Raw genomic sequence first — 26,234 nt, forward strand, 5'->3', positions numbered from 1 at the left:
AGAGGGGCCCATGGAGTATAAATGGGGCTGGGAGCTTCTCCTGGGGTGTTAATGAGGCTGGGGGTTGGTTCACTGGTGTATAAATGGGGCTGGAGGGGTTCCCTGGGGTACAAACGGGGGTGAGAGGGGGGTCGCTGGGGTATAAACGGGGCTGGGAGCGTCCCCCGGAGGCCCGAACTACAATTCCCGTCGTCCCCCGCGCGCGCGGAGGGAGGGAAGGCGCGCGCGTCCTGACGTCACTTCCTGCGCGCTGCCGGTCCTCCTCGTCACGGAATGGCGGCGCCCGTGCGGGTGCGGGCGGCCCCGGGGGCGGCCCGGGAGCGGCTCCGGGCCCAGCTCCTGCCCTGCCGCGTCGGCCGCGACGGCCCCGCGCCCGTGGGAGCCTTCCTCAGGGTCCAGCCCGGCCCGGGCGGCGGTGGGGAACCGGGGAGGGCACCGGGGGGGTACCGGGGCCTGGTTGGGGGGTACCGGGGGCGGGTTGAGGGGTACCGGGGGTGGGTACCGGGGGTTTGGGGGTACCGGGAAGGGGGGTATTGGGGTTTTGGGGGGTCACCGGGAACAGTTGGGGGGTACCGGGGGGCGGTTGGGGGGTACCGGGGGTCTGCCGGGTACCGGGGGCGGGTTGAGGGGCAGCGGGGGGTGGTACCGGGGGTTTGGGGGTGGGTTTCGTAGCACCGGGGGGGCACCGGGGCTTGATTGGGAGACACCGGGATCCGGTTGTGGGGCACTTGGGGGGGGGGGGCACCGGGGGCCGGTTGGGGAATACCGGGAGGGGGTAGCAGGGGTTTGGGGGGGTACCGGGAAGGGTTCGGGGGGGCTCCGGGGGGAGGGGTTCCAGGGATTCGGGGTCACCGGGACCCGGTTTGGGGGGGGTCCTACCCCCCCCCCCTTCCCGTTTGCAGAGCTCTGGGCCTCGTTCCGCGGGCGCCGCCTGGGGGGCCGGGAGCTGCCCCTACCCCCCGGCTACCGGGGGGAGCTGCTGAGGCGGGAGCCCCCCCCCGGCGATGACGAGGAGGACCCCAAGGTGACGCTGCCCCCCCCCGCCCCATGCACCCCCCCCGCCCCATGCGCCCCCCCCATGGGTGCCCCCACCCTGACCCGTGTGTCGTCCCGTCCCGTCCCCCCCCCCAGGAGCAGTGGGTGACAGTGACGGCGACGTTCGGGGCCATCACGGAGTGGGGGGCCGACGCCGTGCCCCCCCTCGCGGGGGGGCTGGCGCAGGCGCTGCAGTGGGGGCCCCTGGCCCATGCGGTGCGTTGTTTTTGGGGGGGGGGGATCCCTAAATTGGGAGGGGGGGGCAAAAGTGGGGTGCCCATGGTCCTCAAATAGGGGGGGGGCTTCTCGTAGAAGGGGTCTTGGGGGGGAAAATGGGGGGGGGGCTGTTTGGACCCCAAGGGAAGGGGGGGGACGACACAGGGGTCCCAAAATGTGTTTTTGGGGGGCGAGGGTAGGTGAGTAAATTTTTTTTGGGGGGTCCCTAAATTTTTGGGGGGAGGGTCCCTAAATTGGGAGGGGGGAGGGCAGAAGTGGGGTGCCCACGGTCCTCCAATGGGGGGGGCTTCTCGTAGAAGGGGTCTTGGGGGGAAAACGGGGGGGGGCTGCTCGGACCCCAGGGTGGGGGGGACACAGGGGTCCCAAAATGTGTTTTTGGGGGGTGGGGGGGGGAGGTGAGTAAATTTTGGGGGATGGGGGGGGTGTCCCTAAATTTTGGGAGGTCCCTAAATTTGGGGGGGGGTCCCTAGGGGTGGGGGGGGGATGTTGGGGTGGGAGGGGGGGCCTTTAGGTCCCTAAACTGTGGGAGGGACCCCAAAAATGTGTGGAAGGAGACCCCAAAAGGTGCCGGGCTGGGGGGGGGGGAGGTCCCTAAAATTATGTGTGCCCCCCCCCCCAGATCCATGCCCCAGTCCCCGATGACAGCGAAGAGGAGGTGGAGCCTTGATGGGGCCCCGCCCACGCGTGGGCGGGGCTTATTTTGCCCCCCCCAAAAATAAAGGTCTGGTAACCAGTGGGTGGAGCCATTTAATGAATGGGGGGCGTGGCCTGGGCGGGGGGCGTGGCCTGGGCGGGGGGGCGTGGCCTCACCACTTGCCCCGCTTGCTCCAGTCCTTGGGGGTGAAGTGCAGGCACTTGGCGTCGATGCGCAGCACCCGCTTGAGCATCGCCCGCTCGTGGCCCTCCACGATGTCCCCCGAGAGCGTCAGGATGTACTGGCCCTGCGGGGGGAGGGCGTTTGGGGTTTCTTTTGGGGTGCGGGGGAAGTGTTTTGGGGGAGCTTGGGGGGCGTCGTTTGGGGGGTTTTGGGGGGGGTTGGGGGTTTTGGGGGGGTTTAGGGTTGTTTTTTTGGGGGGTGGGAGGGTTTGGGGGGTTGTTTGGGGTTTGGGGAGGGCATTGGGGTTGTTTCGGGGGTAGTTTGGGGTTTAGGGTTGGTTTTTTTGGGGGTGGGAGGGTTTGGGGGGTTGTTTGGGGTTTGGGAGGGCATTGGGGTTGTTTGGGGGGTAGTTTGGGGTTTAGGGTTGTTTTTTGGGGGGTGGGAGGGTTTGGGGGTTGTTCGGGGTTTGGGAGGGCATTGGGGTTGTTTTGGGGGTTGGGGGGTAGCTTGGGGTTGGTTGTTCGGGGTTTGTTTGGGGTGGGATTGTTTTTGTGAGGGGGTTGGGGGGCTTGGGTGGGATTGTTTTGGGGTTTGGGAGGCTTACTTGGGGTTGTTTTCTTGAGGGTGTTGGTTGGGCTTTGGGGGGCTTGATTGGGGTTCGGCGTTGTTTTGGGGGGGCTTGTTTGGGGTTTGGGTTTGGTGGGTTTTTTTTGCGGGGGGGGGGGGCGCACCTTGTAGTAGTTGATGAGGTTGAGGTACTGCAGGGTGGAGATGACGTCCTCCTTCTTGATGCTGGTGATCTCGCTGATCTCGCTGGGGTTTGGGGGGAGGGATCAGAGCTGCGACCCCCCCCTCACCCCTTCAGGACCCCCCCCCGAGACCCCCATACACCCAGGTATTTTCCATAACCCCCCGCCCCCCCCCCCCCAAGATATTTTCTCCTCCTTACAGGCCATCCTACAACCCACCACCCCCCCCCCCCAAAAAAAAAAAAAAAAAAAACTAAAACCTGGGCTTACCCCCCCCCAAATCCCCCTTGGACCCTCCAGCCCAGACCCCCCCACCCCTCAGGAAAAGGGGCGTGGCCTGGTGAAAGGGGGCGGGGCCTAGAGCAGGGTAGGCGAGGATTGGGGTGCTGCCCCTTACCCCAATAGGGACAAGGTTTTGGGGGGCGTAGGGGGCGGGGCTTAAGGGGGTGTGGGCGGGGCTTAGGGCGGGGGCGGGGCTTAGGGCGGGGGCGGGGCTTAGGGCGGGGGGCGGGGCTCACTTGATGGTGATCTGGGGGCGCTCGCCCCCTCGGCCTTCAGCCCCATCAGGATCTCCAGGATGGTCTGGGACCAGTAGCTGCGGTACGAGAGCAGCCCCAGGTCCGACAGCGGCTTCTCGGGGGTCCCCGTCTTCCCCTCCACCTTGGACAGCTCGTAGCCTGGGGGGGACACACACGGGGGGGGGTTGGGGTCCCTCGGTGAAGTTTTGGGGGCCCCCGACCTAGTTCAGGGGTCCCCCGTCAAGTTTTGGGGGTCCTCAGTCAACTTTTGGGGTCCCTTCATGAACTTTTGGGGTCCCTCAGTCACGTTTTGGGGGTCCACAGTCAAGTTTTGGGGGTCCCTTAGTGAAGTTTTGGGATCCTTCAGCGAAGATTTGGGGGTCCCTGGCCCAGTTTCGGGGTCCCCAGCCGAGATTTGGGGTTACCTAGTCAAGTTTTGGGGTCCCTTAGCAAAGTTGTAGGGCCCTTCAGTGAAGTTTCGGGGTTCCTCGAACAAGTTTTGGGGTCCCCTGGTGGAGTTCTGTGCTCCCGCCATGCCTCCCTGGGGGCGCATGGGGTTTTGGGAGTCCTTCAGTGTGTTCTTAGGGTCCTAAGGTGGACTTTTGGGGTCCATTGGTGGAGTTTTGGGGTCCCTCAGTGCGTTTGGGGGTCTCCTGATAGAGTTTTGGGGTCTCTTAATGGCGTTTTCGGGACCCTCAATGTGTTTTTGGGGCCCTTCAATGTGTTTTGGGGGTCCCTTGATGAAATTTTGGGATCCTTCAATATATTTTGGGGGTTCTTCTGGAATTCGGAGCCCCTTGGCACATTTTTTTGGGGTCCCTCGCAGTGTTTTGAAGTCACTGGGTGCATTTCTGGGGTCCCTCACTGTGATTTTTGATCTCTCGGTGGACTTTGGGTGTTCCTTGTATTTTTGGGGGGGGGGGGTCCCTCAGTGGACTTCTCGGTTCCCTCTCAGAATTCTGGAGCTCCTTGATGGATTTTGGGGTCCCACAGTGGGATCTGGGGTTTTTTAGGTTCCCTTTTGGGGTCTCAACATCCTTTTGCCACCCCTTGGTGGATTTTCGGGGTCCTTCAATGTATTTTCAGAGCCCCTTAAAGGAATTCTCCTCTCCCCAAAAGGATTTTTGGGATCCCTCAATGGGATCCCTTTGGGATTTCTGCCACCCCTGGGTAGATTTTCGTGGTCCCCCTATAGGGTTTTTCCCCTCCCTGTTTTTTTTGGAGGTGCCAGGGAGGGGTTTTGGGGTGCCGGGGGGCGCTCACTGAACTCGATGAGCAGCTTGCCGTAGCCGCGGCGCTGGTAGGGCGGCAGGGTGAGGATGCAGGCCACGTTGTAGTCCTCCGTCGACTCCTTCTCCTGCACCCGCACATCGGGGGGACCCCCAAATCCTCCTCAGCACCCCAAACCCCTCCCTGGGTCCCCCAAACCCACCTTCTCCCCCTGCTGCCCCTCCCCCCAAGTCCCCTTTCTCACCCCCAAAACCCTCTGCTGACCCCACAGATCCTTCCTGCCTCCCAGGATACCCCCTAAAACCCTTTTATGAGCCCCAAAACCCCTCCTGCCTCCCAGGAGCCCCCCTAAAATCCTTTTATGAACCCCAAAACCCCTCCTGCCCACCTCCCCCCCCCGGGCTCCCTCTGATTTTCACCCAGAACCCCCTCAGGACCATTCCTCAGACCCACAGCAACCCCCAGGAGCCCCCCGAGACCCTTCCCCCTTCCCTAGACACCCATGTCCTCCCCTCTCCCCCAGTGACCCCATTAACCGCCCCCAAAACCTCCCCAAAGCCCCTTCCCCAGACCCCAAACTCCTCTTTTAGCCGCCCCCGAGCCCCTCAGGACCCTTCCCCACGCCACCACTGCCACCCCACACCCTTCCTGCTACCCAGGGACCCCCAAGCCCCCCTAGGAACCCCCAAAACCCCTCCCTAAGCCCCCCAGGAACCCCAAAACCCTTTCCGAAGCCCCCCAACCCCTTTTTTTTTTTTTTTTGTCCCCCCCCCAGACCTTGGAGAAGTAGCCGACGATGTGGAAGCCCTTGCAGTCGTACTCGGTCATGACGTAGAAGAGGAAGGGGTCGGTGTCGTAGTAAAGGGTTTTGTGGTCTAGGAAGCACTTGGCCAGCAGGCACAGGTTCTGCGAGTAGCTCTTGGGGGGAGAAAACGGGGGGAGGGGTGTCAGCGGGATTTCAGCTCCCCCCCCCCCCCGACCCCAAAAAACCATCCAAGCCCCTCCTTTTTCTTTTTTTTTTTTTTACTTTGTTCTTGCGGCCGTCGATCTCGAAGAAGGAGATGGTGCCCTTGCGGTAAATCTCGTTGCCCGGGGGGTGCCGCAGGTCGCATTTGGTCTGGGGGCAAAAAAGGGTAAGGGGGGGTAAATGGGATTTGGGGCGGTGGGGGAGGGGATTATGGCCAGGATGGGGTCAAAAGTGGCAAGGAAGGGGCCGCAAACAGTGCTCTGGGGGCTCAGAGTTGCCCCCGGGAGGGGGTAAAAGGTATTGGTGGGGGCGAATTGCCCCTGGAGGTCCTGGATTTGCCCCTGGGGGGGGGGGGTGCAGTGTTACCCCAGGGGGGCTGATGCTGTCCACGGGGGTCCTGGGTCTGTCCTGGGGTTCAGCGATGCCCTCAGGGGACCCCATTGCACCCCGAGGCTCTCAGATCTGCCCCTGGGGGCGGGGGGGGCGGCAGCATTACCCCAGGGGAGGGCAACATTATCCTGGGGGGCTGATGCTGCCCACGGGGGTCCCAGGGGGTTCGGTGATGCCTCTGGGGGACCCCATTGCGCCCCGGGGATCCAAGATTTGCCCCTGTAGGGTGGTTTTATCCCCCTGGGGGGCAGTTTTACACCCCTGGGGGGCTTGTTACCCCACGGGGGGCTTGTAACCCCTCGGGGGGGTGTCGTTACCAGGTGTCGCTGGAGGCAGCGGAGGCTGTGGCCGTATTTGAGGCAGAACTCGCAGAGGTAGAGGACGGGCAGCGCCGTCAGCTCCTGCGGGTAGGGCGAGAAGTACCAGGGCTTGAGGCGGTGGCGGCCCAGCTCGATGCACTCGATGTTCTTCATCCGCGTCACGATGTCGTCGTGGCTGCGGTCCGACACCAGGCTGCCCGTCATGCGCGGCGCCGACGGCGCGCCGTCCGAGGAGTCCTGCGAGTCCTGGGGGTGGGGGGCAAGGAGGCACCCAGGGGTGAGGCCCGCCCCGGTCCCGGAAGCCCCCATTTTATTTTCCTGCATTTTAAGACCTTTTTTCCCTTGTTTCTACCTCAGTTTCCCCATTTCATGGCCTTTTCCCCTCATTTTCGCATTGTTTTTGCCTCAGTTTCCCCATTTCAAGGCTTTTTTGCCCTGCTTTTGCCTCAGTTTCCCCATTTTGTGGCCTTTTCCCCTCATTTTCGCATTGGTTTTGCTTCAGTATCCCCATTTCGAGGCTTTTTCCCTCATTTTTGCCTTGCTTTTGTGTCAGTTTCCCCATTTCAAGGCTTTTTTGCCCTGCTTTTGCGTCAGTTTCCCCATTTCATGGCCTTTTCCCCTCATTTTCGCGTTGCTTTTGCCTCAGTTTCCCCATTTCAAGGCTTTTTTCCCTCATTTTTTCCCTGCTTTGGCCTCAGTATCCCTATTTTAAGGCATTTTCTCCACCGTTTTTGCCTCAGTTTCCCCACTTCAAGGCTTTTTCCCCATGTTTTCGTCCTGCTTTTGCTTCAGTTTCCCCATTTCAAGGCATTTTCTCCCTGCCTTTGCCTCAGTTTCCCCATTTCAAGGCTTTTTTCCCTCATTTTTTCCCCGCTTTGGCCTCAGTTTCCTTATTTCAAGGTTTCTTCCCCTTGTTTTCTTCCTGGTTTTGCCTCAGTATCCACATTTTGAGGCTTTTTTCCCTCATTTTCTCCCTGCCTTCACCTCAATTTCCCCATTTCAAAGCTTTTTTCCCTCATTTTCTCCCTGCCTTCACCTCAGTTTCCCAATTTCAAGGCTTTTTTCCCTCATTTTTTCCCGGCTTTTGCTTCAGTTTCCCCATCTCGAGGCTTTTTCCCCTCATTTTCTTCCTGCTTTTACCTCAGTTTTCCCATTTCGAGGCTCTTTTCCCCTCATTTTTTCCCTGTTTTTACCTCAGTTTCCCCGTTTCAAGGCTTTTTCCCCTTGCTTTTGCCTCAGTTTCCCCATTCCGAGGCTTTTTTTCCCCTCGTTATCGCCTTCTTTTTGCCTCACTTTCCCCATTTCCCCCTTCTCTCTCCCTCCTGACCCCCCTCGTGCCTCAGTTTCCCCATTTCAGCCCCAATTTCTGCCTCAGTTTCCCCCCCTGCACCCCCCACCTCGTCGGTGCCCAGGCAGGCCGATTTCCTCTTGCGCCCCGGCTGGGCGGCCACGGCGCGGCGTGCGGAGCCGTTCTGCAACGGGAACCCCCAAAAACACCGTGAGACCCCCCGCCATATTGACAGAGCCCCCCATACCTGGAGACCCCCCCCCAAAAAACACCTTGAGCCCCCCCCCCATATCCAGAGGCACCCCCCATAACCATAGGACCCCCCCATATCCAGAGACCACTCCTAAAAAAACACTGTGAGACTCCCCCCATACCCAGAGACCCCCCCCCAAAAACACTGTGACCCCCCCCCAATACCCGGAGACCCCCCCAAAAACACTGTGACCCCCCTCCATACCCAGAGACCCGCCCCATACCTGGCGACCCCCCTCATACCCAGAGACCCCCCCATAACCATAGGACCCCCCGACCCCCCAAGCGCCACAGGACCCCCCCATAACCATAGGACCCCCCCAACCACCAGAGGACCCCCCATAACCAGAGACCCCCCCAGGGACCCCCCGACCACAGACACCCCCCCAAAATCCCCCCCCAAGGGTCATGGACCCGCCCCCAGTAACCCCAAAAATCCAGGATGCCGCCCCCCAGGGACTGGGCCCTCCTCCCCAAGCTCCCAGTCGAGTTACTGGGAGGATGCAGGCAGGGTTACTGGGAAGACTGGGCAGGGACTATAGTAGTGTTAATGGGGTTTTACTGGGCGGTTACTGGTTTTACTGAGGGATACTGGTGAGGACTGGGTGGGCGCTGCTGTGTGGTAGTGGCGTTAATAGGGTTTTACTGGGCAGTTACTGGTTTTACTGGGGGATACTGGTGAAGAACTGGACGGGTACTGCTGCGTGGTAACTCCGTTAATAGGGTTTTACTGGGTTTACTGGGGTATACTGGGGTATACTGGTAAAGAGTGGATGGGTATTGCTGCATGGTAGTGGTGTTAATAGGGTTTTACCGGGTTTACTGGGCAGCTACTGGTTTTACTGGGCGATACTGGGGTCAAGAAGTTATTACTGGGAGGGTGCTGCTGAACTCTTACTGGTTATACTGGCCAGCTACTGGTTTTAATGGGTAACTAATGAATTTAAGAGCGGATGGGGGCTTTACTGGCAAAAAGTGGGACGTTACTGGGGTGTTACTGGGAAGTTCCTGGGGTTACTGAGAAGTTACTGGGCAGTTACTGGTGTTACTGGGAAATCACCAGGCGGACCCGATGCCAATAAAGGTTTACTGAGGAGGTATCGGTGGTGCTGAGCCACTACTGGTGTTACTGGGGGGTTACTGGTGTTACTGGGGGGTTACTGGCGTTCCTGGGGGCATTACTGGCATTACTGGGGGTTGCTGGTGTTACTGGGGGGTTACTGGTGTTACTGGGCTCACCTGGGGGAAGACGGAGGCCTGCGAGGTCTCGGTGGCGGCGGGGACGGGGGTGGCCGGTGACACCACTTCCACCTTACGCTTCTGTGGGGACAGCGGCTCCCAGTCCCTCCCAGTTCCTCCCAGTCCCTCCCAGTCCCAGGTACGGGGACCAGTAAGCAGCGCTTTGGGGCCGCTGCCCCCCTCCTGGGGCTGTCCCCCTGATCCCCAATCCCGCCCCAGTGCTCCCAGTATCACCCCAGCAGCCCCCCTCCGCACCCAGTGGTCCCAGTATGGTCCCAGCCCCAAGGGGACAGGGACAGGACCCTAATGGGGACGGGGACCCCTTGGGGACAGGAACAACCCCAAAAGGGGACGGGGACCCAAAGGGGGACAGGGACCCACTGGGGACACCGGGGACCCCAAAAGGGGACAGCGGGGACCCCCCTGCAGCCAAAACCCCATGGGGGCAGGGACTTAAAAAAAAAAACCCAAAAAACCCCGCTGGGGACCCGCTGGGGACACGGGGCCACCTCGCCACGATTTGGGGTGCGGGGTGGGGGGGACAACGAACCCGCTGGGGATGGGGGGGGCCATGCAGCGCTGGGGGGCTGGGGCCGGGGCCGGCTTTTGGGGTCGCTTTGGGGCCGTTTTTGGGGCTGTTTTTGGGGCCGTTTTTGGGGTTGTTTTGGGGGCCGTTTTTGGGGGTCGCTCGGGGCCGGGGTTACCGTGGGGCGCTGGGCGCCGGGCGGGGGGCCGGGGGGGCTCGGCCGCGTTCTCCTGGGGCAGGTGGAAGCGGAGGGTGAGGGGCACCGGCCCCGACCCCAAACCCGGTGGCCCCGGTGGCCCCGGCAGGCTCTTCCCGCTGGCGGGGGCCGCCGGCAGCTCCAGGCTCTTCCTCTGCGCCGGGAGGAAGAGGAGGCATTTAGGGGGGGGGGGGGAAGGCGGGGGAAGTGGGGACATGGGGGGGGGGGTGTCCCCCCCCAACGTGGCTTTGGGGACAAAAGGGCCGGCCCCCTCCCTGATTTCCCCGGGAGGGGCCGGATCAACCCCAAAAGGCTCCTGGGGTCCCCAGCGGGTTCCTCCCCCACCCCACCCCCCATTTTTCCCTTCCCCCCCCTCCCCCCAGCCCCACGGGGTGTCCCCAGGGTCCCCCCCGGGATGTCCCCGAGGGCCCCCAAATGGTTTCGGGGTGGCTTTTCGGGGTGGGTCCCCCGCGGGGTTTGGGGCTGGTCCCTGCGGGTTTGGGGACGTCCCCTGGCTCTGGGGGGTCCCCGACAGCACCCAGTGGCCCCCGCTGGACCCGGGGGGGGGGGGCAGGGGGTCCCCAACGGGTCTGGGGACGTGCCCCCCGATGGCTCCGGGTGTCCCCTGTGGGGTTGGGGGCTGTCCCCGTTTTGGGGCTGTCCCCGTTTTGGGGCTGTCCCCCCTTTGGGGCTGTCCCCCCTTTTGGGGCTGTCCCCCGCCCCCTTGGGCTCCCCCTGTCCCCGGTGTCCCCTTGTCCCCATGGGGCCGTTCCCTTGTCCCCCGTCATCCCTTTTTTGGGGTCGTTCTACGGCCGGGACGTCCCTCGTCCCCGCGGCGTCCCCCCGTCCCCAACCCCCCACCCCACGCGGGGCTGCCCCTCGTCCCCAAAGCGCCCCGTGAAGTTGTCCCCCCCCGTCCTCGCCGCCCCTTGTCTCCACGCTGTCCCCTGGCCCCATTAACCCCGCAAAGCGCTGTCCTTTGACCCCCCCCGCGTCGCCCGTCCCCGTAACGCCTTTTGGGGCTGCCCCCTCCCATCCCCAGCAACCCCCCCCAAGCGACCGTCCCTCGTCCCCACGGCGTTCCTCGTCCCTGCCGTCCCCCGTGGGGCCGCCCCTTGTCCTCGGGGTGTCCCCAGCCCCCCCCAACCCCACACGGGGCCATCCCTCGTCCCCGTAGCGGCCCCTATCCTCTCTACCTGTCCCCCCCCCACCCCCAGGGCCACGTCCCGTGCCGGGTGCCCCCCCCACCCCCCGCGGGACCTCCCCGATGATGTCCCCGCCGACGTCCCCCGGTGTCCCCTCACCGGGTCGCGTTCGGGGGAACCGGGCCGGGAGCCGGGCAGCCCGTTCTTGGTGGGGGTCTTGGCCTCCTTGCGGGGTCCCTGCACCCGCTGCAGGTCCAGGCGCTCGGGGGTCACCCATTCGTCCAGGCGCTTGTTGACTGGGGTTTGGGGGGTCGGGGGGGGACACTGGGTGACATCGGTGTCCCCTGTGTGTGTCCCCACCCCCGCCCCGCCCCGTGCCCCCACTCACAGTCGATGTAGTGCACGTAGAACAGGCGCCGCCCGCTGATGTCCTTCACGCTCAGGATCTCGGCCAGCGCTGCGGGCGGGGGGGGGGGGGGGGGTCACCCCTCCCCGTGACGTCACACCCCCCCGTGACCCCTCCGGTGACGTCACGCACCCTCCGGTGACGTCACGCCCCCCGGTGATGTCGCCCCCCCCCCCCCCAGGTGGTGGCATCCCCCCAGTGACCCTGAGGCTTTGCCCCCCCCCCCCCCCCCCCCCGTGCCCCGACCCCCCCATGGGACCCACCCCACCTCCTGGCCACGCCCCTCCCCCTAGGCCACACCCCCTTCCCTCCGGGCCACGCCCACCCTCCAAGCCCCGCCCACCCCCTCCAAGCCCCCCTTTCACAGCCCCCCCACCAAGGGCCCGACTCTGCCCCTCCCTCTAAGCCCCGCCCCCTCCCCCAAGCCCCGCCCATTCCCCCCAAGCCCCGCCCACTCCCCCCAAGCCCCGCCCACTCCCCCCAAGCCCCTCCTTTCCCAGCCCTCCCCTTCCAGGGCCCTGCCCTGCCCCTTTCCCCAAGCCCCGCCCACTCCCTCCAAGCCCCGCCCCCCTCTCCCAAGCCCCGCCCACTCCCTCTCCAGCCCCCAGCCCCTCCCTTCGCGTCCTGCCCCTCCCCAAACCCCGCCCCCTCCCTTAAACCCCGCCCCCCTCCCGGATGCCCCGCCCAATCCCGGAAGCCCCTCCCCCTCCCGGAAGCCCCGCCCCGCTCACGCCACTCGTCCTCGTTGTCCTGGTTGCGGCGCAGCACGGGCAGGCGGCAGCCCTCCGACACCTCGGCCTAAAGGGGCCGCCGTCACCGGGGGGTGCCCGGAGAGCCCCGGGACCCCCCGAAACCCTCCCCCGGGACCCTCCCCGGTTCCCCCCGCCCCTTCCCAGCACCCCCCGCGCCCCGCTCACCGCCTCCGCCATCTCCCGGCCGCCGCTTCCGGGTGCCGGCCGCCGCTTCCGGGCCTCTGGCTGGAGGGGGGGGGGAAGCCCCGCCCCTTCCGGTTGGTCTAGAGAACCGTTTCCGGGTCACGTGGGGGCGGCACCACTTCCGGGAGCGGCCGCGCGGCACCGGCGGCGGCGGCGGAGCCGCGATCGCAATCGCGTCCGGCCCCGCCCCGCCCCGCCCCGGCCCCCCGCCCCTCCCCCCCCTTCCCGGCCGTCGTCATGGAGACCGGTGAGCGCCCCCCCCTCCCCGGGGGGGGGAGGGGGAGTGCCCCGGGAGGCGTGACGTCACGGGGGGGAAGGAGGAGAACCCCGGTGACGTCATTTGGGGGCCCGTCAGTAGGCTCCAGGGTTAACGGGGTGGGGTTGGGGTGGTTTGGGGGCGTAATCAGTAGGTTCTAGGGATAACGGGATATTTGGGGCTGATTTTGGGGTGTAATCAGTAGGTTCCAGGGTTAACGGGATATTTGGGGGCGTCGTCAGTAGGTTTCAGGGTTAACGGGGGGCTTGGGGGGGTTTAGAGTGTCGTCAGTAGGTTCTAGGGTTAACAGAGGGGTTTGGGATGGTTTTGGGGTGTAATCAGTAGGTTCCATGGATAACGGGATATTTGGGGCTGACTTTGGGGTGTAATCAGTAGATTTCAGGGTTAACGGGGGTGTCATCAGTAGGTTTCAGGGTTAACGGGGGTTTTGGGGGGGGTTTAGGGTGTCGTCAGTAGGTTCTAGGGTTAACAGAGGGATTTGGGGTGGTTTTGGGGCATAAACAGTAGGTTCCAGGGTTAAGATGGTGGGTGTTGGGGGGTTTGGGGGCGTAATCAGTAGGTTCCACGGTTAACGGTGGGGTTTGGGGGTGGTTTGGGGGGTCATCAGTTGGTTCCAGGGTTAATTGGGGATTGGGGGTGATTTTGGAATGTAATCAGTAGGTTCCAGGGATAACAGAGGGGGTTCTGGGGTGGTTTTGGGGTGTAATCAGTAGCTTCCAGGGATAATGGGATACTTGGGGGCGTCGTCAGTAGGTTCCAGGGTTAACAGAAGGGTTTTGGGGTGGTTTTGTGGTGTAATCAGTAGGTTCCAGGGTAAAGGGGATATTTGGGGGTGGTTTTGGGGTGCAATCAGTAGGTTCCAAGGATAACGGGATATTTGGGGCTGATTTTGGGGTGTAATCAGTAGGTTCTAGGGATAACAGGATATTTGGGGGCGTCGTCAGTAGGTTTCAGGGTTAACGGGGGGTTTTGGGGGTTTTAGGGTGTCGTCAGTAGGTTCTAGGGTTAACAGAGGGGTTTGGGATGGTTTTGGGGCATATACAGTAGGTTCCAGGGTTAAGATGGTGGGTTTTGGGGGGTTTGGGGGCTTAATCAGTAGGTTCCACGGTTAACGGTGGGGTTCGGGGGTGGCTTGGGGGCGTCATCAGTAGGTTCCAGGGTTAATTGGGGATTGGGGGTGATTTTGGAATGTAATCAGTAGGTTCCAGGGATAACGGGATATTTGGGGGCATCGTCAGTAGGTTTCAGGGTTAACGGGGGGGGGGGTTGGGGTGGTTTTGGGGCGTAATCAGTAGGTTCCAGAGTTAATGGGGGGGGGGGTTGGGGGACTTTTATGGTGTTGACAGTAGGTTCCAGGGTTACCAGAGGTGGTTTGGGGTGGTTTTGGGGTGTAATCAGAAGGTTACAGGGTTAAGGGGATATTTGGGGCTGATTTTGGAGTGTAATCAGTAGGTTCCAAGGATGACGGGATATTTGGGGGCGTCGTCAGTACGTTTCAGGGTTAACGGGGGGTTTGGGGGGCTTTAGGATGTCGTCAGTAGGTTCCAGGGTTAGCAGAGGGGTTTGGGGTGGTTTTGGGGGTGTAATCAGTAGGTTCCAGGGTTAACATGGGGGGGTTTGGGATGGTTTTGGGGCTTAATCAGTAGGTTCCAGGGTTAACGGGGTGTCGGGGGTGGATTTTGGGGCAGAATCAGTAGGTTTTAGGGTTAACGGGGGCAATTTGGGCTTCTTGGGGGCGCCCTCAGTAGGTTCCAGGGTTAACGGGGCGGAAGCCTAACTGGGCGGGGGCGGGGTCACCGCGCCTCGTCCAATGAGGGCGCGGGGTTTGGGCCCCGCCCCTCACGAAGCCCCGCCCACTCCCCCCCCCCCCCCCCCCAGATCTGCCGTTCTTCCTGCCGGACTGGGGCCAGCAGGGTGAGCTTGGGGGGGGGGGCTTTTTGGGGGGGGTCCCAGGGGAATTTGGGGGGGTCTTGGGGGGGTCACGGGGTTGGGGGGGGTCCCAGGGGTTTGGGGGTCCCGGGGGAGGTGGGAGGGGGCTTTGGGGGGTCTCTGGGGGAAATGGGGTCTCTGGGGGGTTTGGGGGGCCTTTGGGGGGATCTTTGGGGGGGGGATTGGGGTCCCTGGGGGAGGGGGGCTTTGGGGGTGGAATTTGGGGTCCCAGGGGAAATTGGGGTCCCTGTGGGGGGGTCTCATGGGGGGAGGGGGAGAAATTGGGGTCCTTGGGGGGGGGATTTTGGGAGGGGGGGCCTCAGGGGGGGGATTTTTGGGGGGTCCCCGGTTGGGTTTTGGGGTCTCTGGGGGGGAATCGGGGGTCCCTGAGGGTTTTTGGGGGGATCTCTGGGGTTTGGGGGGGTCCCTTGAGGTTTGAGGGGGGTCCCGGGGGTGACGCGTTGCCCCCCCCCGCCCCGGGTAGAGGTGGGGGCGCCCCTCGGTGGAGATCCTGGAGCAGCCGAAGCAGCGGGGGATGCGCTTCCGCTACAAGTGCGAGGGGCGCTCGGCCGGGAGCATCCCCGGGGAGCACAGCACCGACAGCACCCGCACCCACCCCACCATCCGCGTGAGTCCCCAGTACAGACCAGTACAAACCAGTACAGACCAGTACAGACCAGTACAGGCCGTTAGGAGCTGGGAATCCCCCCTGATCCCACCCCAGTGTCCCTCCTGGGGTAACCCCCCAATGCCCTCCCAGTAACTCCCAAGTACCCCCCAGTAACCTCCCAGTACACCCCCAGAGCCCCCAATCCACCCCAGTAGGCCCCCAGTAACCGCCCAGTACCCACCAATAGCCTCCCAGCACCCTCCAGTAACCCCCAGTACCTCCCAGTACACCCCAGTAGCCACCCAGAGCCCCCAATCCACCCCAGTAGCCCCCCAGTAACCCCCCAATCCATCCCAATAGCCCCCCAGTACCCCCCATACACCCCACTACCCCCCAGTAACCCCCAATACACCCCAGTAACCCCCCAATGCCCTCCCAGTAACTCCCCAGTACCCCCCAGTAACCTTCCAGTACACCCCAATACCCCCCAGTCCACCCCAATACACCCCAGTAACCCCCCAATGCCCTCCCAGTAACTCCCCAGTACCCCCCAGTACACCCCCAGAGCCCCCAATCCACCCCAATAGCCCCCGGTAACCCCCCAATCCCCCCAGCAACCCCGAGCACCCCCAGACCCCCTCCAGCACCCTCCCAGTCCCTCCCAGTCCCTCCCAGTAAGCCCCCAACGTGCCCCCCCCCCCCCCACAGGTGAACAACTACCGGGGCCCGGGCCGCGTGCGGGTGTCGCTGGTGACCAAGGACCCCCCCACCGCCCCCACCCCCACGAGCTGGTGGGGCGCGACTGCCACGACGGCTTCTACGAGGCCGAGCTGGCCCCCGAGCGCAGCGTCCACAGGTAGGGGGGCCACGGGACCCCCCCCCAAACCGGGGACTCCCCCCAAACCGGGGAACCCCACCCTAAAACGAGGAACCCACCCCCGAACCGGGGGACCCCCTCCCGAAAGCCATCTCTGGGGGTCCCCTGTTGGGTTTGGGGGGGGGTTGGTGGGGGCGCAGGGGTCTTTAGGGTTTTTGGGGGGACTTGGGGGGCAGTGGGGGGTCTAAAGGCGGAGGTAATGGGGTTGGGGGGGCGTCCCCCAGGATTTGGGGGGTTCTGGGGTTTGGGGGCTACAGGTAAGGGGTGATGGGGAGATCTAGGGGGTCCAAGGTGATTTGGGGGGTTCTGGGGGGTCTCCAGGGTTCTGGGGGGGTCCCAGGGGTCTGGGGGATTCTTGGGGTTTGGGGAGGGGACCCAATTTTTTGGGGGCGTCTCAATTTTGGGGGGGGGGCGCAGGTAATGGGAGGGTCCCAGGGGTTCTTGGAGGAATTTCAGAGTCTTGAAGGGATCCCTGAGGGTTGTTTTTTTTGGGGGGGGGGTTCTGGGGTCTTGGGGATGTCCCAGGGGGGTTGGGGAGTCCCTGGGGATTTGGGGAGGTCCTAAAATTTTGGGGGAGGGTGTCTGGGGGGGGGGGGGGTCGTGCTGAGCCCCCGGGCAGTTTCCAGAACCTGGGCATCCAGTGCGTGAAAAAACGAGAGCTGGAGGCAGCCGTGGCCGAGCGCATCCGCACCAACAACAACCCCTTCAACGGTACTGGGAGCACTGGGAGGCGCTGGGGAGGTTACTGGGAGGCGCTGGGGGTTACTGGGCGGGGGGTTGGTGGGGAGCTGGGGGTTGCTGGGGTGGTCTGGGGGGCATCGGGGGCTACTGGGAAGCACTGGGAGGTATACTGGGGGTTACTGAGAGGGGTTCTGAGGGTACTGGGGGTTACTGGGAGGCATTGGGGGCTACTGGGAAGCACTGGGAGCTATACTGGGGGTTACTGATAGTGGTGCTGACAGTTCCGGGAAGCTATGGGGGCTACTGGGAAGCACTGGGAGGTATACTAAGGGTTACTGGGAGGGGTGCTGAGGGTCCTGGGAGTTACTGGGAGGGTACTGGGAGGACTAGGAGGGATCAGTAGGAGCACTAGGAGCTTACTGGGAGCAGTGGGAGGTTACTGGGAACTGTGGGAGCTTACTGGGAGCTTACTGGAAGCCCCGAGAGGTTACTGGGAGCACTGGGAGGGCTCAGCCAGCAGCCAGGGGGACAGCGGCAGGGGTGACTGGTGGTTACTGGTGGTGACTGGTTCTTACTGGTGCGCGGCAGTGCCGGCGGAGGAGCGCGGTGGCGAGTACGACCTGAGCGCGGTGCGGCTCTGCTTCCAGGTGTGGGTGCGCGGCCCAGGGGGCTGCACCCGCTGCCCCCGTCCTCTCCCAGCCCATCTACGATAACCGTGAGTCCCGCACCGAAAACACGCCAAAAACATGCCGAAAATATGCAAAAACGTGCCAAAAATATGCAAAAACACACCCAGAACAGGCCAAAAACATGCCAAGACGCATCAAAACATGCCAAAACACACTAAAAAAAGCCAAAACATGACAAAATCACGTTAGGTCATGCCAAGAACATACAAAAATACATAAAAATTCTGCTGAGACACTGAAACATGCAGAAAACATGCCTGAAACATGACAAAACATGACAAAAACATGTTAAGTCATGCCAAGAACATACCAAAATACATGCAAATTTCTGTTGAGACACTGAAACATGCAGAAAACATGCCTAAAACATGACAAAAACATGTTAGGTCATGCCGATAACATACTAAAATACATTAAAATTTCTGCTGAGACACTGAAACATGCAGAAAACATGCTTAAAACATGACAAAAACATGTTAGGTCATGCCAATAACATACTAAAATACATGAAAATTCTGCTGAGATGCTAAAACGTGCCCAAAGCATGCCAAAACATGCCACCAAAAAACATGCTGTCATGCCAAGAACGTACTAATAAACGTGAAAGTTTTGTTGAGGTGTTAAAATATGTCAAAAACACACCAAAAACATGCCCAAAATACGCTAAAACACACCAAGAGCACACTAGGTCACGCCTAGAACGCATTCAAACACATGAAAATTTTATTAAGACAGTAAAACATGCTAAAAACATGCTAAATGCATGATAAAAACATGCTAAATTATACCAGAAGTATGTTAGAATACGTCAGAGTTTTGCTGTGACACCAAAACATGCCAAAAACATGCTAAAAAGCACGTTAGGTGCCAAAAACATCTTAAAATGTTTCACTTTTTTGTTGGGAGACGAAAACGTGCCAAAAACGCGCTAAAACAGACCAAAACGTGCTAAAGCCATGCGAGGCTTCGCATGTGACCCCCCTGCCACCCTGCATGACCCCGTAACACCCTATATGACCTCATGTGACCCTGTGTGACCCCATTTCACCCTATATGACCCCATGTGACCCTGTGTGACCCCATAACACCCTATATGACCCCATGTGACCCTGTGTGACCCCATATCACCCTATATGACCCCATGTGACCCTATGTGACCCCATATCACCCTATGTGACCCTGCATGACCCTATATCACCCTATATGACCCGTGTGACCCCACATCACCCTATATGACCCCATGTGACCCTGTGTGACCCCATATCACCCTGCGTGACCTCATATCACTCTATATGACCCCGTGTGCCCCCCATGCCACCCTGCGTGACCCCATATCACCCTATAACCCCCGCGCTACCCTCCATGACCCCATATCACCCCGCATAACTCCCCACGTCCTCGTGTCACCCTATACAAATCTGTGTGACCCCCATGTGACCCTGTGTGACCCCGTGTCACCCCACGTCACCCCAAATCCTCCCCCTGTCCCCAGGTGCCCCCAGCACGGCCGAGCTGCGCATCTGCCGGGTGAACCGCAACTCGGGGAGCTGCCGGGGGGCGACGAGATCTTCCTGCTCTGCGACAAGGTCCAGAAAGGTCGGTATGCCCACCCCCCAAACAAAAAACAAGCCCAAAACCCTAAAAAAAAAAAAAGTAAACCCCAAACTGAAATAAAACTCCAAAGTTCCCCACGAAATAGCCCCCAAAACCCTAAAAATAAAACCCCACCCCCCAAAAAAAAGCCAAAAAAACACCAAAAAAAACCAAAACCCTAAAAGGAAACCACAAAACCCTAAAAAAGACCCCAAAATCCTAAAAACAAAACCCCCAAACAAGCCAAAACCATCCCCCCCAAAAAAATTAAGTGAAACCCTAAAAAAAAATCCTAAAAGAAAAGCCCCAAACCCTAAAACCAAAACCCTCAACCTCCCCCCTAAAAAAAAAAAAAAAAAAACCCTCCCAAATAACCCAAAACACTAGAAGAAAACCCCAAAACTTACAAAAATATATTTAAAAAAGTTAAAAAATATATATCCCCGAAAACCCCAAAACCCTATAAGAAAATCCAAAAACCCTAAAAACAAGACCCCCAACCCTCCCCCCCCCAAAAAAAAACAAAACCCTCAAAGAAAACCCTAGAACTTACAAAAATACGTATTAAAAAAATGTTTAAAAAAACAAAACCCCCCGAAAATCCCAAAACCCTATAAGAAAACCCCAAAATCCTAAAAACAATACCCCCAAACCCTCCTAAAAAAAAAAAAAAAAAAAATACCCCAAAACCCCAACACTTACAAAAATAAATTTAAAAAAATATAAAAAGAAAACAAATCCCCCCCGTAAATCCCAAAACCCTATAAGAGAACCCCAAAACCCTAAAAATAGTACCCCCAAATCCCCCCCAAAAAAAAAAAAACAGAATGCCCCAAAACCCTCGAAGAAAACCCCAAAGTTACAAAAATTAATTAAAAAAAAAAGATAAAAAAAAACAAATCCCCCTGAAAATCCCCAAACCCTATAAGAAAACCCCCAAACCCTAAAAACAACACCCCCAAACCCCCCCTTAAAAAAACAACCCCCCCAAAATACCCCAAAACCCTCAAAGAAACCCCCAAGACTGACAAAAATACGTATTAAAAAATGTTAAAAAACCAAACCCCCCCCCCCGCGAACCCCCAAAAACCCTATAAGCACCCCAGGAAAACCCCGCTGTCGCCCCGCAGAGGACATCGAGGTGCTGTTCCGCGCCGAGGGCTGGGAGGCCAAGGGCAGCTTCGCGGCGGCCGACGTGCACCGGCAGGTGGCCATCGTCTTCCGCACGCCGCCCTTCCGCGAGCGCGCGCTGCGCCAGCCCGTCACCGTGCGCATGCAGCTGCAGCGCCCCTCCGACCGCCAGCGCTCCCCCCTCGACTTCCGCTACCTCCCGCACCAGGGTACGGCGCCCCCCCCGCGAGCCCCAGATCCTATATGCTCCCTACGCCCGCCCTGTGCCCGCCCTACACACTATATCCATCCTACATCATATATTCGCCCTACATCCTATATCCAGCCTATACTCTATACCCATACTACACCCGATACACACCCTACACTCTATATTCATGCTACACCCTATATTCACCCTACACCCTGTATCCACCCTACACCCTATATTCACCCTACACCCTGTATCCACCCTACACCCTATATCCACCCTGCACCCTATATCCACTCTATATCCCATATCCACCCTACACCCCATATTTACCCTACATCGTATATTCATCTTATACTGTATACCCATACTACAACCTGCACCTTATACCACCCTACACCCCATACCTAGCATACATACTATATCCACTCTACATCCTATACCGATCCTACACCCTATACCCACTCTACGCCCTATCTCCACCCTACACCCTACAGCCTATACCCACCCTACGTCCTATACCCATTTTACACCCTATACCCGCCCTCCATCCTATACCCAGCCTACACGCTATATCCACCCTACATCCTATACCAATCCTACACCCTATACCCACCCTATGCCCTATATCCACCCTACACCCTATATCCACCCTACATCCTATCCCCACCCTACACCCTATATCCACCCTACACCCTATATCCACCCTATATCCTATACCCATCCTACACCCTATATCCACCCTACACCTTATATTCACCCTACTTCCTATATTCATCCTATACTGTATACCCATACTACACCCTGCACCCTATACCCACCCTACACCCCATACCCAGCATACACGCTATATCCACCCTACATCCTATACTGATCCTACACCCTATAACCAATCTACGCCCTATATCCACCCTACATCCTACACCCTACACCCTATACCCACCCTACGTCCTATACCCATTTTACACCCTATACCCACCCTCCATCCTATACCCAGCCTACACGCTATATCCACCCTACATCCTATACCGATCCTACACCCTATACCCACCCTACGCCCTATATCCACCCTATATCCTATATCCATCCTACACCCTATATACACCCTATATTCACCCTACACCCTATATTCATCATATACTCTATACCCATACTACACCCTGCACCCTATACCCAGCCTACACACTATACCCAGCGTACACGCTATATCCACCCTACATCCTATACCAGTCCTACACCCTATACCCACCCTACACCCTATACCCACCCTACGTCCTATATCCACCCTACACTCTATACCCACCCTACACTGTATACCCATCGTACAACCTATACCCAGCCTACGCCCTATACCCACCCTACATCCTATACCCATCCTACACCCTATACCCACCCTACGTCCTATATCCACCCTACACTCTATACCCATCCTACGCCTGTACCCAGCCTGCATCCTATATCCACTCTACACCCTATACCCATACTACGCCCTATATCCTTCCTACATTCCATATTCATTTTACACGCTATATCCACCCTACATTCTATACCTATTGTACATTCTATATCCACCTCGCATCCTATACCCGTTTTATATCATTACATCCTATACTTATTCTACATCCTATATACACTCTACACCGTCTATCCACCCTACACCCTATATCCACCCTACATCTTATACACCCCATACACTCTATACCCTACCCTACATCCCATATCCACCCTACACCCACCCTACACCCTATACACACTATATACCCACCCTATACCCACCCTACACCCTATATGCACCCTACACCTGCACTACATCCTGTACACACCCTATACCCAACCTACACCCACCCTATACCCAGTCTCTACCCTATATCCACCCTCCACCCACACTACACCCTATACCCACCCTACACCCACCCTACGTCCTATATCCATTCTACACCCTACACGCTATACCCACTCTACACCCTACACCCACCCTACATCCTATACCCACTATACGTCCCTAAACCTACTCTATACGCACTCTACACCCATCCTACACCCATCCTACACCCATCCTACACCCTATATCAATCCTACACCCACCCTACGCCCCTACACCCACTCTACACCCATCCTACACACTATACCTACCCTATACCCACCCTACACCCACCCTACGCCCTATACCCACCCTACACCCCATAGCCCACCCCAACCCAACAGCGCGGTCGCCAACGGGGGCGTCGGGTGGGATTTAAGGGGTTTGGTGACGCGGTTGTGGTGGTTGGTGGCCCCAACGTGGTTATGGGGTCCCTATAGGGTCCCCAAGGTGGTGGTGGTGACCCCAATATGGTTCTGGGGTCCCCAAAGGGTCCTCAAGGTGGTGGTGGTGGCCCCAATGTGGTTATGGGGCCTCCAAAGGGTCCCCAACATGGTTATGGGGTCCCCAGTGTGGTTATGGGGTCCTCAACCCAACCTTGATGTCCCCAAGGGTTCCCCACCATGGTTGTGGGGTCCCCAAGGGGTCCCCAACGTGGTTATGGGGTCTTCAGCCCAACCCTGATGTCCCCGAGGGGGTCCCCACCGTGGTTATGGGGTCCCCAACATGGTTGTGGGGTCTTCAACCCAACCCTGGTGTCCCCACGGGGTCCTCAACGTGGTTATGGGGTCCCCAAGGGGTCCCCAATGTGGTTATGGGGTTCCCAGGGAGGTCTCCAGCCCCCCCAACCCTTTGGGGACCCTTTGGGGACCCCCTGCCCCTCTCTTGGTTTTACTGGTGTGACTGGGACTTACTGGGAGCTACTGGGAGAGCAACTGGTTGTTGCTGGGAGCATCAGTGCCCCATTTGGCGTCACTGGTGCATTTGGGGTCATAGATACATTTGGGGTCACCGGGATTTCGGGGGTCACCAGGGCTTGTTGGGGGGGTGGGGGAGGGGTCTAGGGGGTCGTGGGGGTGGTGACTGGTTCTTACTGGGACGTACTGGTGGGGACTGGGCGCAGGGGACCTGCAGTGCATCGAGGAGAAGCGCAAGCGCACGCGGGAGACGTTCCGCGCCTTCGTCCAGCGGGCGCCGCTGCCAGGTTGTGGGGTCCCGGGGTGGGGGGGGGGGGATATATGGGGTGGGGGTCCCACAGCCCTTTATGGGGTCCCTGGGGGGGAATTGGGGTCTTGGGGGGGGGGCAAATCTGGGTCCCTCCCCCACCGATGGGGGGATTTGGGGTGCGAAGGGGGATATTTGGGGGTGCTAAGGGGGTGTTGGAGGCACCGGGGGGTTAACGGGGTTTTTGGGGGTGTTGGGTACCTACAGGGGGCTATGGGGGTCTTGGGGGGGGCTTGGGGTGTCAAGGGGGTTATTGGGGTTACTTTATGGGGTATTTGTGGTGTTGGGGGGGTATTTGTGGTGTTGGGGGGGTATTTGGGGTCCTGGGGGTCATTTGGGAGTCCTGGGGGGGTATTTGGGGTCCTAGGGGGTGTTTTGGGGTTCCTCGGGGGGTGTTTGGGGTCCTGGGGGGGGGGGTGGTCCTGGGGGTGTTTTGGGGTTACTGGGGAGGTATTTGGGGTCCGGGGCTGTGTTTTGGGGTACTGGGGGGGCATTTGGGGTTCCTGGGGGGTATTTGGGGTCGGGGGGGGGGGGTGTTGTTTCAGGGGGGGTATTTGGGGTCCTGGCGGGTTTTGGGGGTTCCTGGGGGGGTATTGGGTTCTCGGGGCTATTTGGGGTCCTGACGCTGTTGCTGATACCCCTCCTGTCCGCCCCCCCCCCCCCCCCCCCAAAAGGCCTGGAGCCCTCGGAGCCGCGGCCCCCCCGGCGCATCGCCGTGCCCTCCCGGCCCCCCCAGGCCCCCCAGCCCCCCCCCAGCATGGGTGAGTTTTGGGGGGGGGGGTAAATGGGGGGGGCTAATGGGGTTTGGGGGCAGCAAAGGGGGGGTATGGGGGCGGAAACGGGGGGGGCTGGGGGGGGCAAATGAGGGGATTTAATGGGGGGGCAAAGGGGGGGGTCTGGGGGTGGATATGGGGGGGCAAAGGGGGGTCTGGGGGTGGATATGGGGGGGGGGGCAAAGGGGGGGGTCTGGGGGTGGAAATGGGAGTCCTGGGGGGGCAAAGGAGTGGGGGGGGGGGTCAAAAAGAGATGGGGGGGGCACATCCGAGCCCCCCCCCCATACTTATGCCCCCCCCCTTGCCCCCCCAGCTCTCCCCCCGCTGGGGGCCGCCCCCGCCCCCCTCTTCCCTTTCGGGGTGCCCCCCCCCGCCGCAGCCCCGGAGCCCCTGGCCGAGGCCCTGCTGCAGCTGCAGTTCGACGAGGGGGGGCCGGGCCCCCCCCCAGCCCCCGGCGCCGAAATGGGGGGCGGGGGCGGCCCCGATCCGGGGGGGGCGCCCCCCCCCCTGGATTTAGGGGCGCTGCTGGACGACCCCCCCTTCGACACCATCGACGCCGCCGAGCTCCAGCGCCTGCTGGGCCCCCCCGAGCCCCCCCCCGGCACCGGCGCCGCCGCCGCCGCCGGGGGCGGGGGGTTCGGGGAGCTCCCCCCCCTCCCAGCGGGTTTCGGGGACCCCCCCCTCCGTCGGGGGGGGGCGCCCCCCCCGCCATGCTGCTGTCCTACCCCGAAGCCATCACCCGGCTGGTGCAGAGCCAGCCCCCCCCCGGCCCCCCCCGGGGGGGGCACCCCCCCCGGATCTGCCCCCCCCCCCGGATTTGGGGGGGCCCCCCCCGCCCGCCGAGGACTCGCTGCCCTCCCTGGGGGACCTGGACTTCAGCGCCTTCCTCAGCCAGTTCCCTTCCACCTAACTGGGAGGCACTGGGAGGGACTGGGAGGGCGGGGGGGGGGTGCGGGGAGCAGCTGGGGGGGGGGGTGAAGGGCGGCCGGGGGCAACTGGGAGTCACTGGGAGCAACTGGGAGGGGGTTAAAGGGCTGCTGGGGGGGCTTAAAGGGATACTGGGAGCAACTGGGGGGGCTTGACTGGTTACTGGGAGCAACTGGGGGGGGCTTAAAGTGTTACTGGGAGGGACTGGAGCAGCTTCAAGGGCTACTGGGAGGAACTGGGGGGCTTAAAGGGCTACTGGGAGCTACTGGAGGGACTTAGAGGGATATGGGAGCAACTGGGATGGGGGTTAAACTGTTACTGGGAGGAACTGGGGGTGCTTAGAGGGCTACTTGGAGCAACTGGGAGGAGGTTAAAGGGCTACTGGGAGCTACTGGGGGGCCTTGACTGCTGGGAGTCACTGGGAGTAAGCGGGGGGGCTTGACAGGTTACTGGGAGCAACTGGGGGGGGCTTAAAGTGTTACTGGGAGGGACTGGAGCAGCTTCAAGGGCTACTGGGAGGAACTGGGGGGCTTAAAGGGCTACTGGGAGCTACTGGAGGGACTTAGAGGGATATGGGAGCAACTGGGATGGGGGTTAAACTGTTACTGGGAGGAACTGGGGGTGCTTAGAGGGCTACTTGGAGCAACTGGGAGGAGGTTAAAGGGCTACTGGGAGCTACTGGGGGGCCTTGACTGCTGGGAGTCACTGGGAGTAAGCGGGGGGGCTTGACAGGTTACTGGGAGCAACTGGGGGGGGCTTAAAGTGTTACTGGGAGGGACTGGAGCAGCTTCAAGGGCTACTGGGGGCAACTGGGGGGGGGGCTGGAGGGCAACTGGGAGCTGCTGGGGGTAACTGGGAGCTACTGGGCCTGACTGGGCTGGAACTGGGAGCTACTGGGAGGCCACTGGGGCTCACTGGGAGAGCCCCGGGGGGGGGGGGGCCGCCCCTCCCCCGCGCGAGCACGGCCCCTCCCCTCTCTAAAAAGTGCCTTAGGGCGGGGGGGGGGGGACCCCAAAACCCCCCCGACCCCCCCCCCCGCCCCTTTTTAACCCCTCCCCTCCCCGAAATAAACGGCCCAATGCCAGCGCCGGGCTCGCTTGATTGACAGCGGGGGGGGGGGGGGGGGGGCTCTGAGGGAGGGGGCGTGGCCTTGCGCGGGGGGCGTGGTCTGAGTGATGGGCGTGCCGCCGCGAGGGGGCGTGGTCTAGAGAGGGGGCGTGGC

The 26,234-nt window shown here is 60.7% G+C and overlaps 3 protein-coding genes across 3 annotated transcripts; 2 read left to right on the forward strand and 1 right to left on the reverse strand.

Moving 5' to 3' along the window:
- Positions 1-235: 235 nt before the first annotated feature.
- LOC136789239 (ribonuclease H2 subunit C-like) lies at positions 236-2,006 on the forward strand. Its single transcript, XM_066989227.1, has 4 exons — positions 236-415; positions 903-1,024; positions 1,132-1,251; positions 1,892-2,006. The coding sequence occupies exons 1-4, from the start codon at positions 274-276 to the stop codon at positions 1,937-1,939; spliced, it is 432 nt and encodes a 143-aa protein (XP_066845328.1). The 5' UTR covers positions 236-273; the 3' UTR covers positions 1,940-2,006.
- Positions 2,002-12,389, reverse strand: LOC136789238 (histone acetyltransferase KAT5-like). Its single transcript, XM_066989226.1, is given in 16 exon segments — positions 2,002-2,213; positions 2,821-2,902; positions 3,357-3,384; positions 3,387-3,515; positions 4,620-4,713; positions 5,364-5,504; positions 5,614-5,703; positions 6,261-6,509; positions 7,661-7,735; positions 9,043-9,123; positions 9,747-9,773; positions 9,775-9,918; positions 11,069-11,205; positions 11,298-11,366; positions 12,047-12,113; positions 12,233-12,389. Coding segments are annotated over 16 exon segments (1,560 nt in total). The 5' UTR covers positions 12,245-12,389; the 3' UTR covers positions 2,002-2,078.
- Positions 12,390-14,941: 2,552 nt separating this feature from the next.
- LOC136789243 (transcription factor p65-like) lies at positions 14,942-26,096 on the forward strand. Its single transcript, XM_066989234.1, is given in 14 exon segments — positions 14,942-15,084; positions 15,775-15,823; positions 15,826-15,922; positions 16,563-16,654; positions 17,213-17,294; positions 17,296-17,339; positions 18,806-18,862; positions 18,865-18,909; positions 20,037-20,246; positions 23,212-23,292; positions 23,987-24,073; positions 24,399-24,776; positions 24,779-24,870; positions 24,873-26,096. Coding segments are annotated over 14 exon segments (1,530 nt in total). The 5' UTR covers positions 14,942-14,991; the 3' UTR covers positions 24,996-26,096.
- Positions 26,097-26,234: the final 138 nt, after the last annotated feature.

Source organism: Anser cygnoides, unplaced genomic scaffold (assembly GCF_040182565.1).
Source record: "Anser cygnoides isolate HZ-2024a breed goose unplaced genomic scaffold, Taihu_goose_T2T_genome scaffold_43_1, whole genome shotgun sequence".
Lineage (NCBI taxonomy): Eukaryota > Metazoa > Chordata > Aves > Anseriformes > Anatidae > Anser > Anser cygnoides.

Coding starts and splice junctions, on each gene's coding strand:
- LOC136789239 (XM_066989227.1), top strand. CDS start 274: ATGGCGGCGCCCGTGCGGGTGCGGGCGGCCCCGGGGGCGGCCCGGGAG. Junction 416..902: donor CCAGCCCGGCCCGGGCGGCG/GTGGGGAACCGG, acceptor TCCCGTTTGCAG/AGCTCTGGGCCTCGTTCCGC. Junction 1,025..1,131: donor ATGACGAGGAGGACCCCAAG/GTGACGCTGCCC, acceptor CCCCCCCCCCAG/GAGCAGTGGGTGACAGTGAC.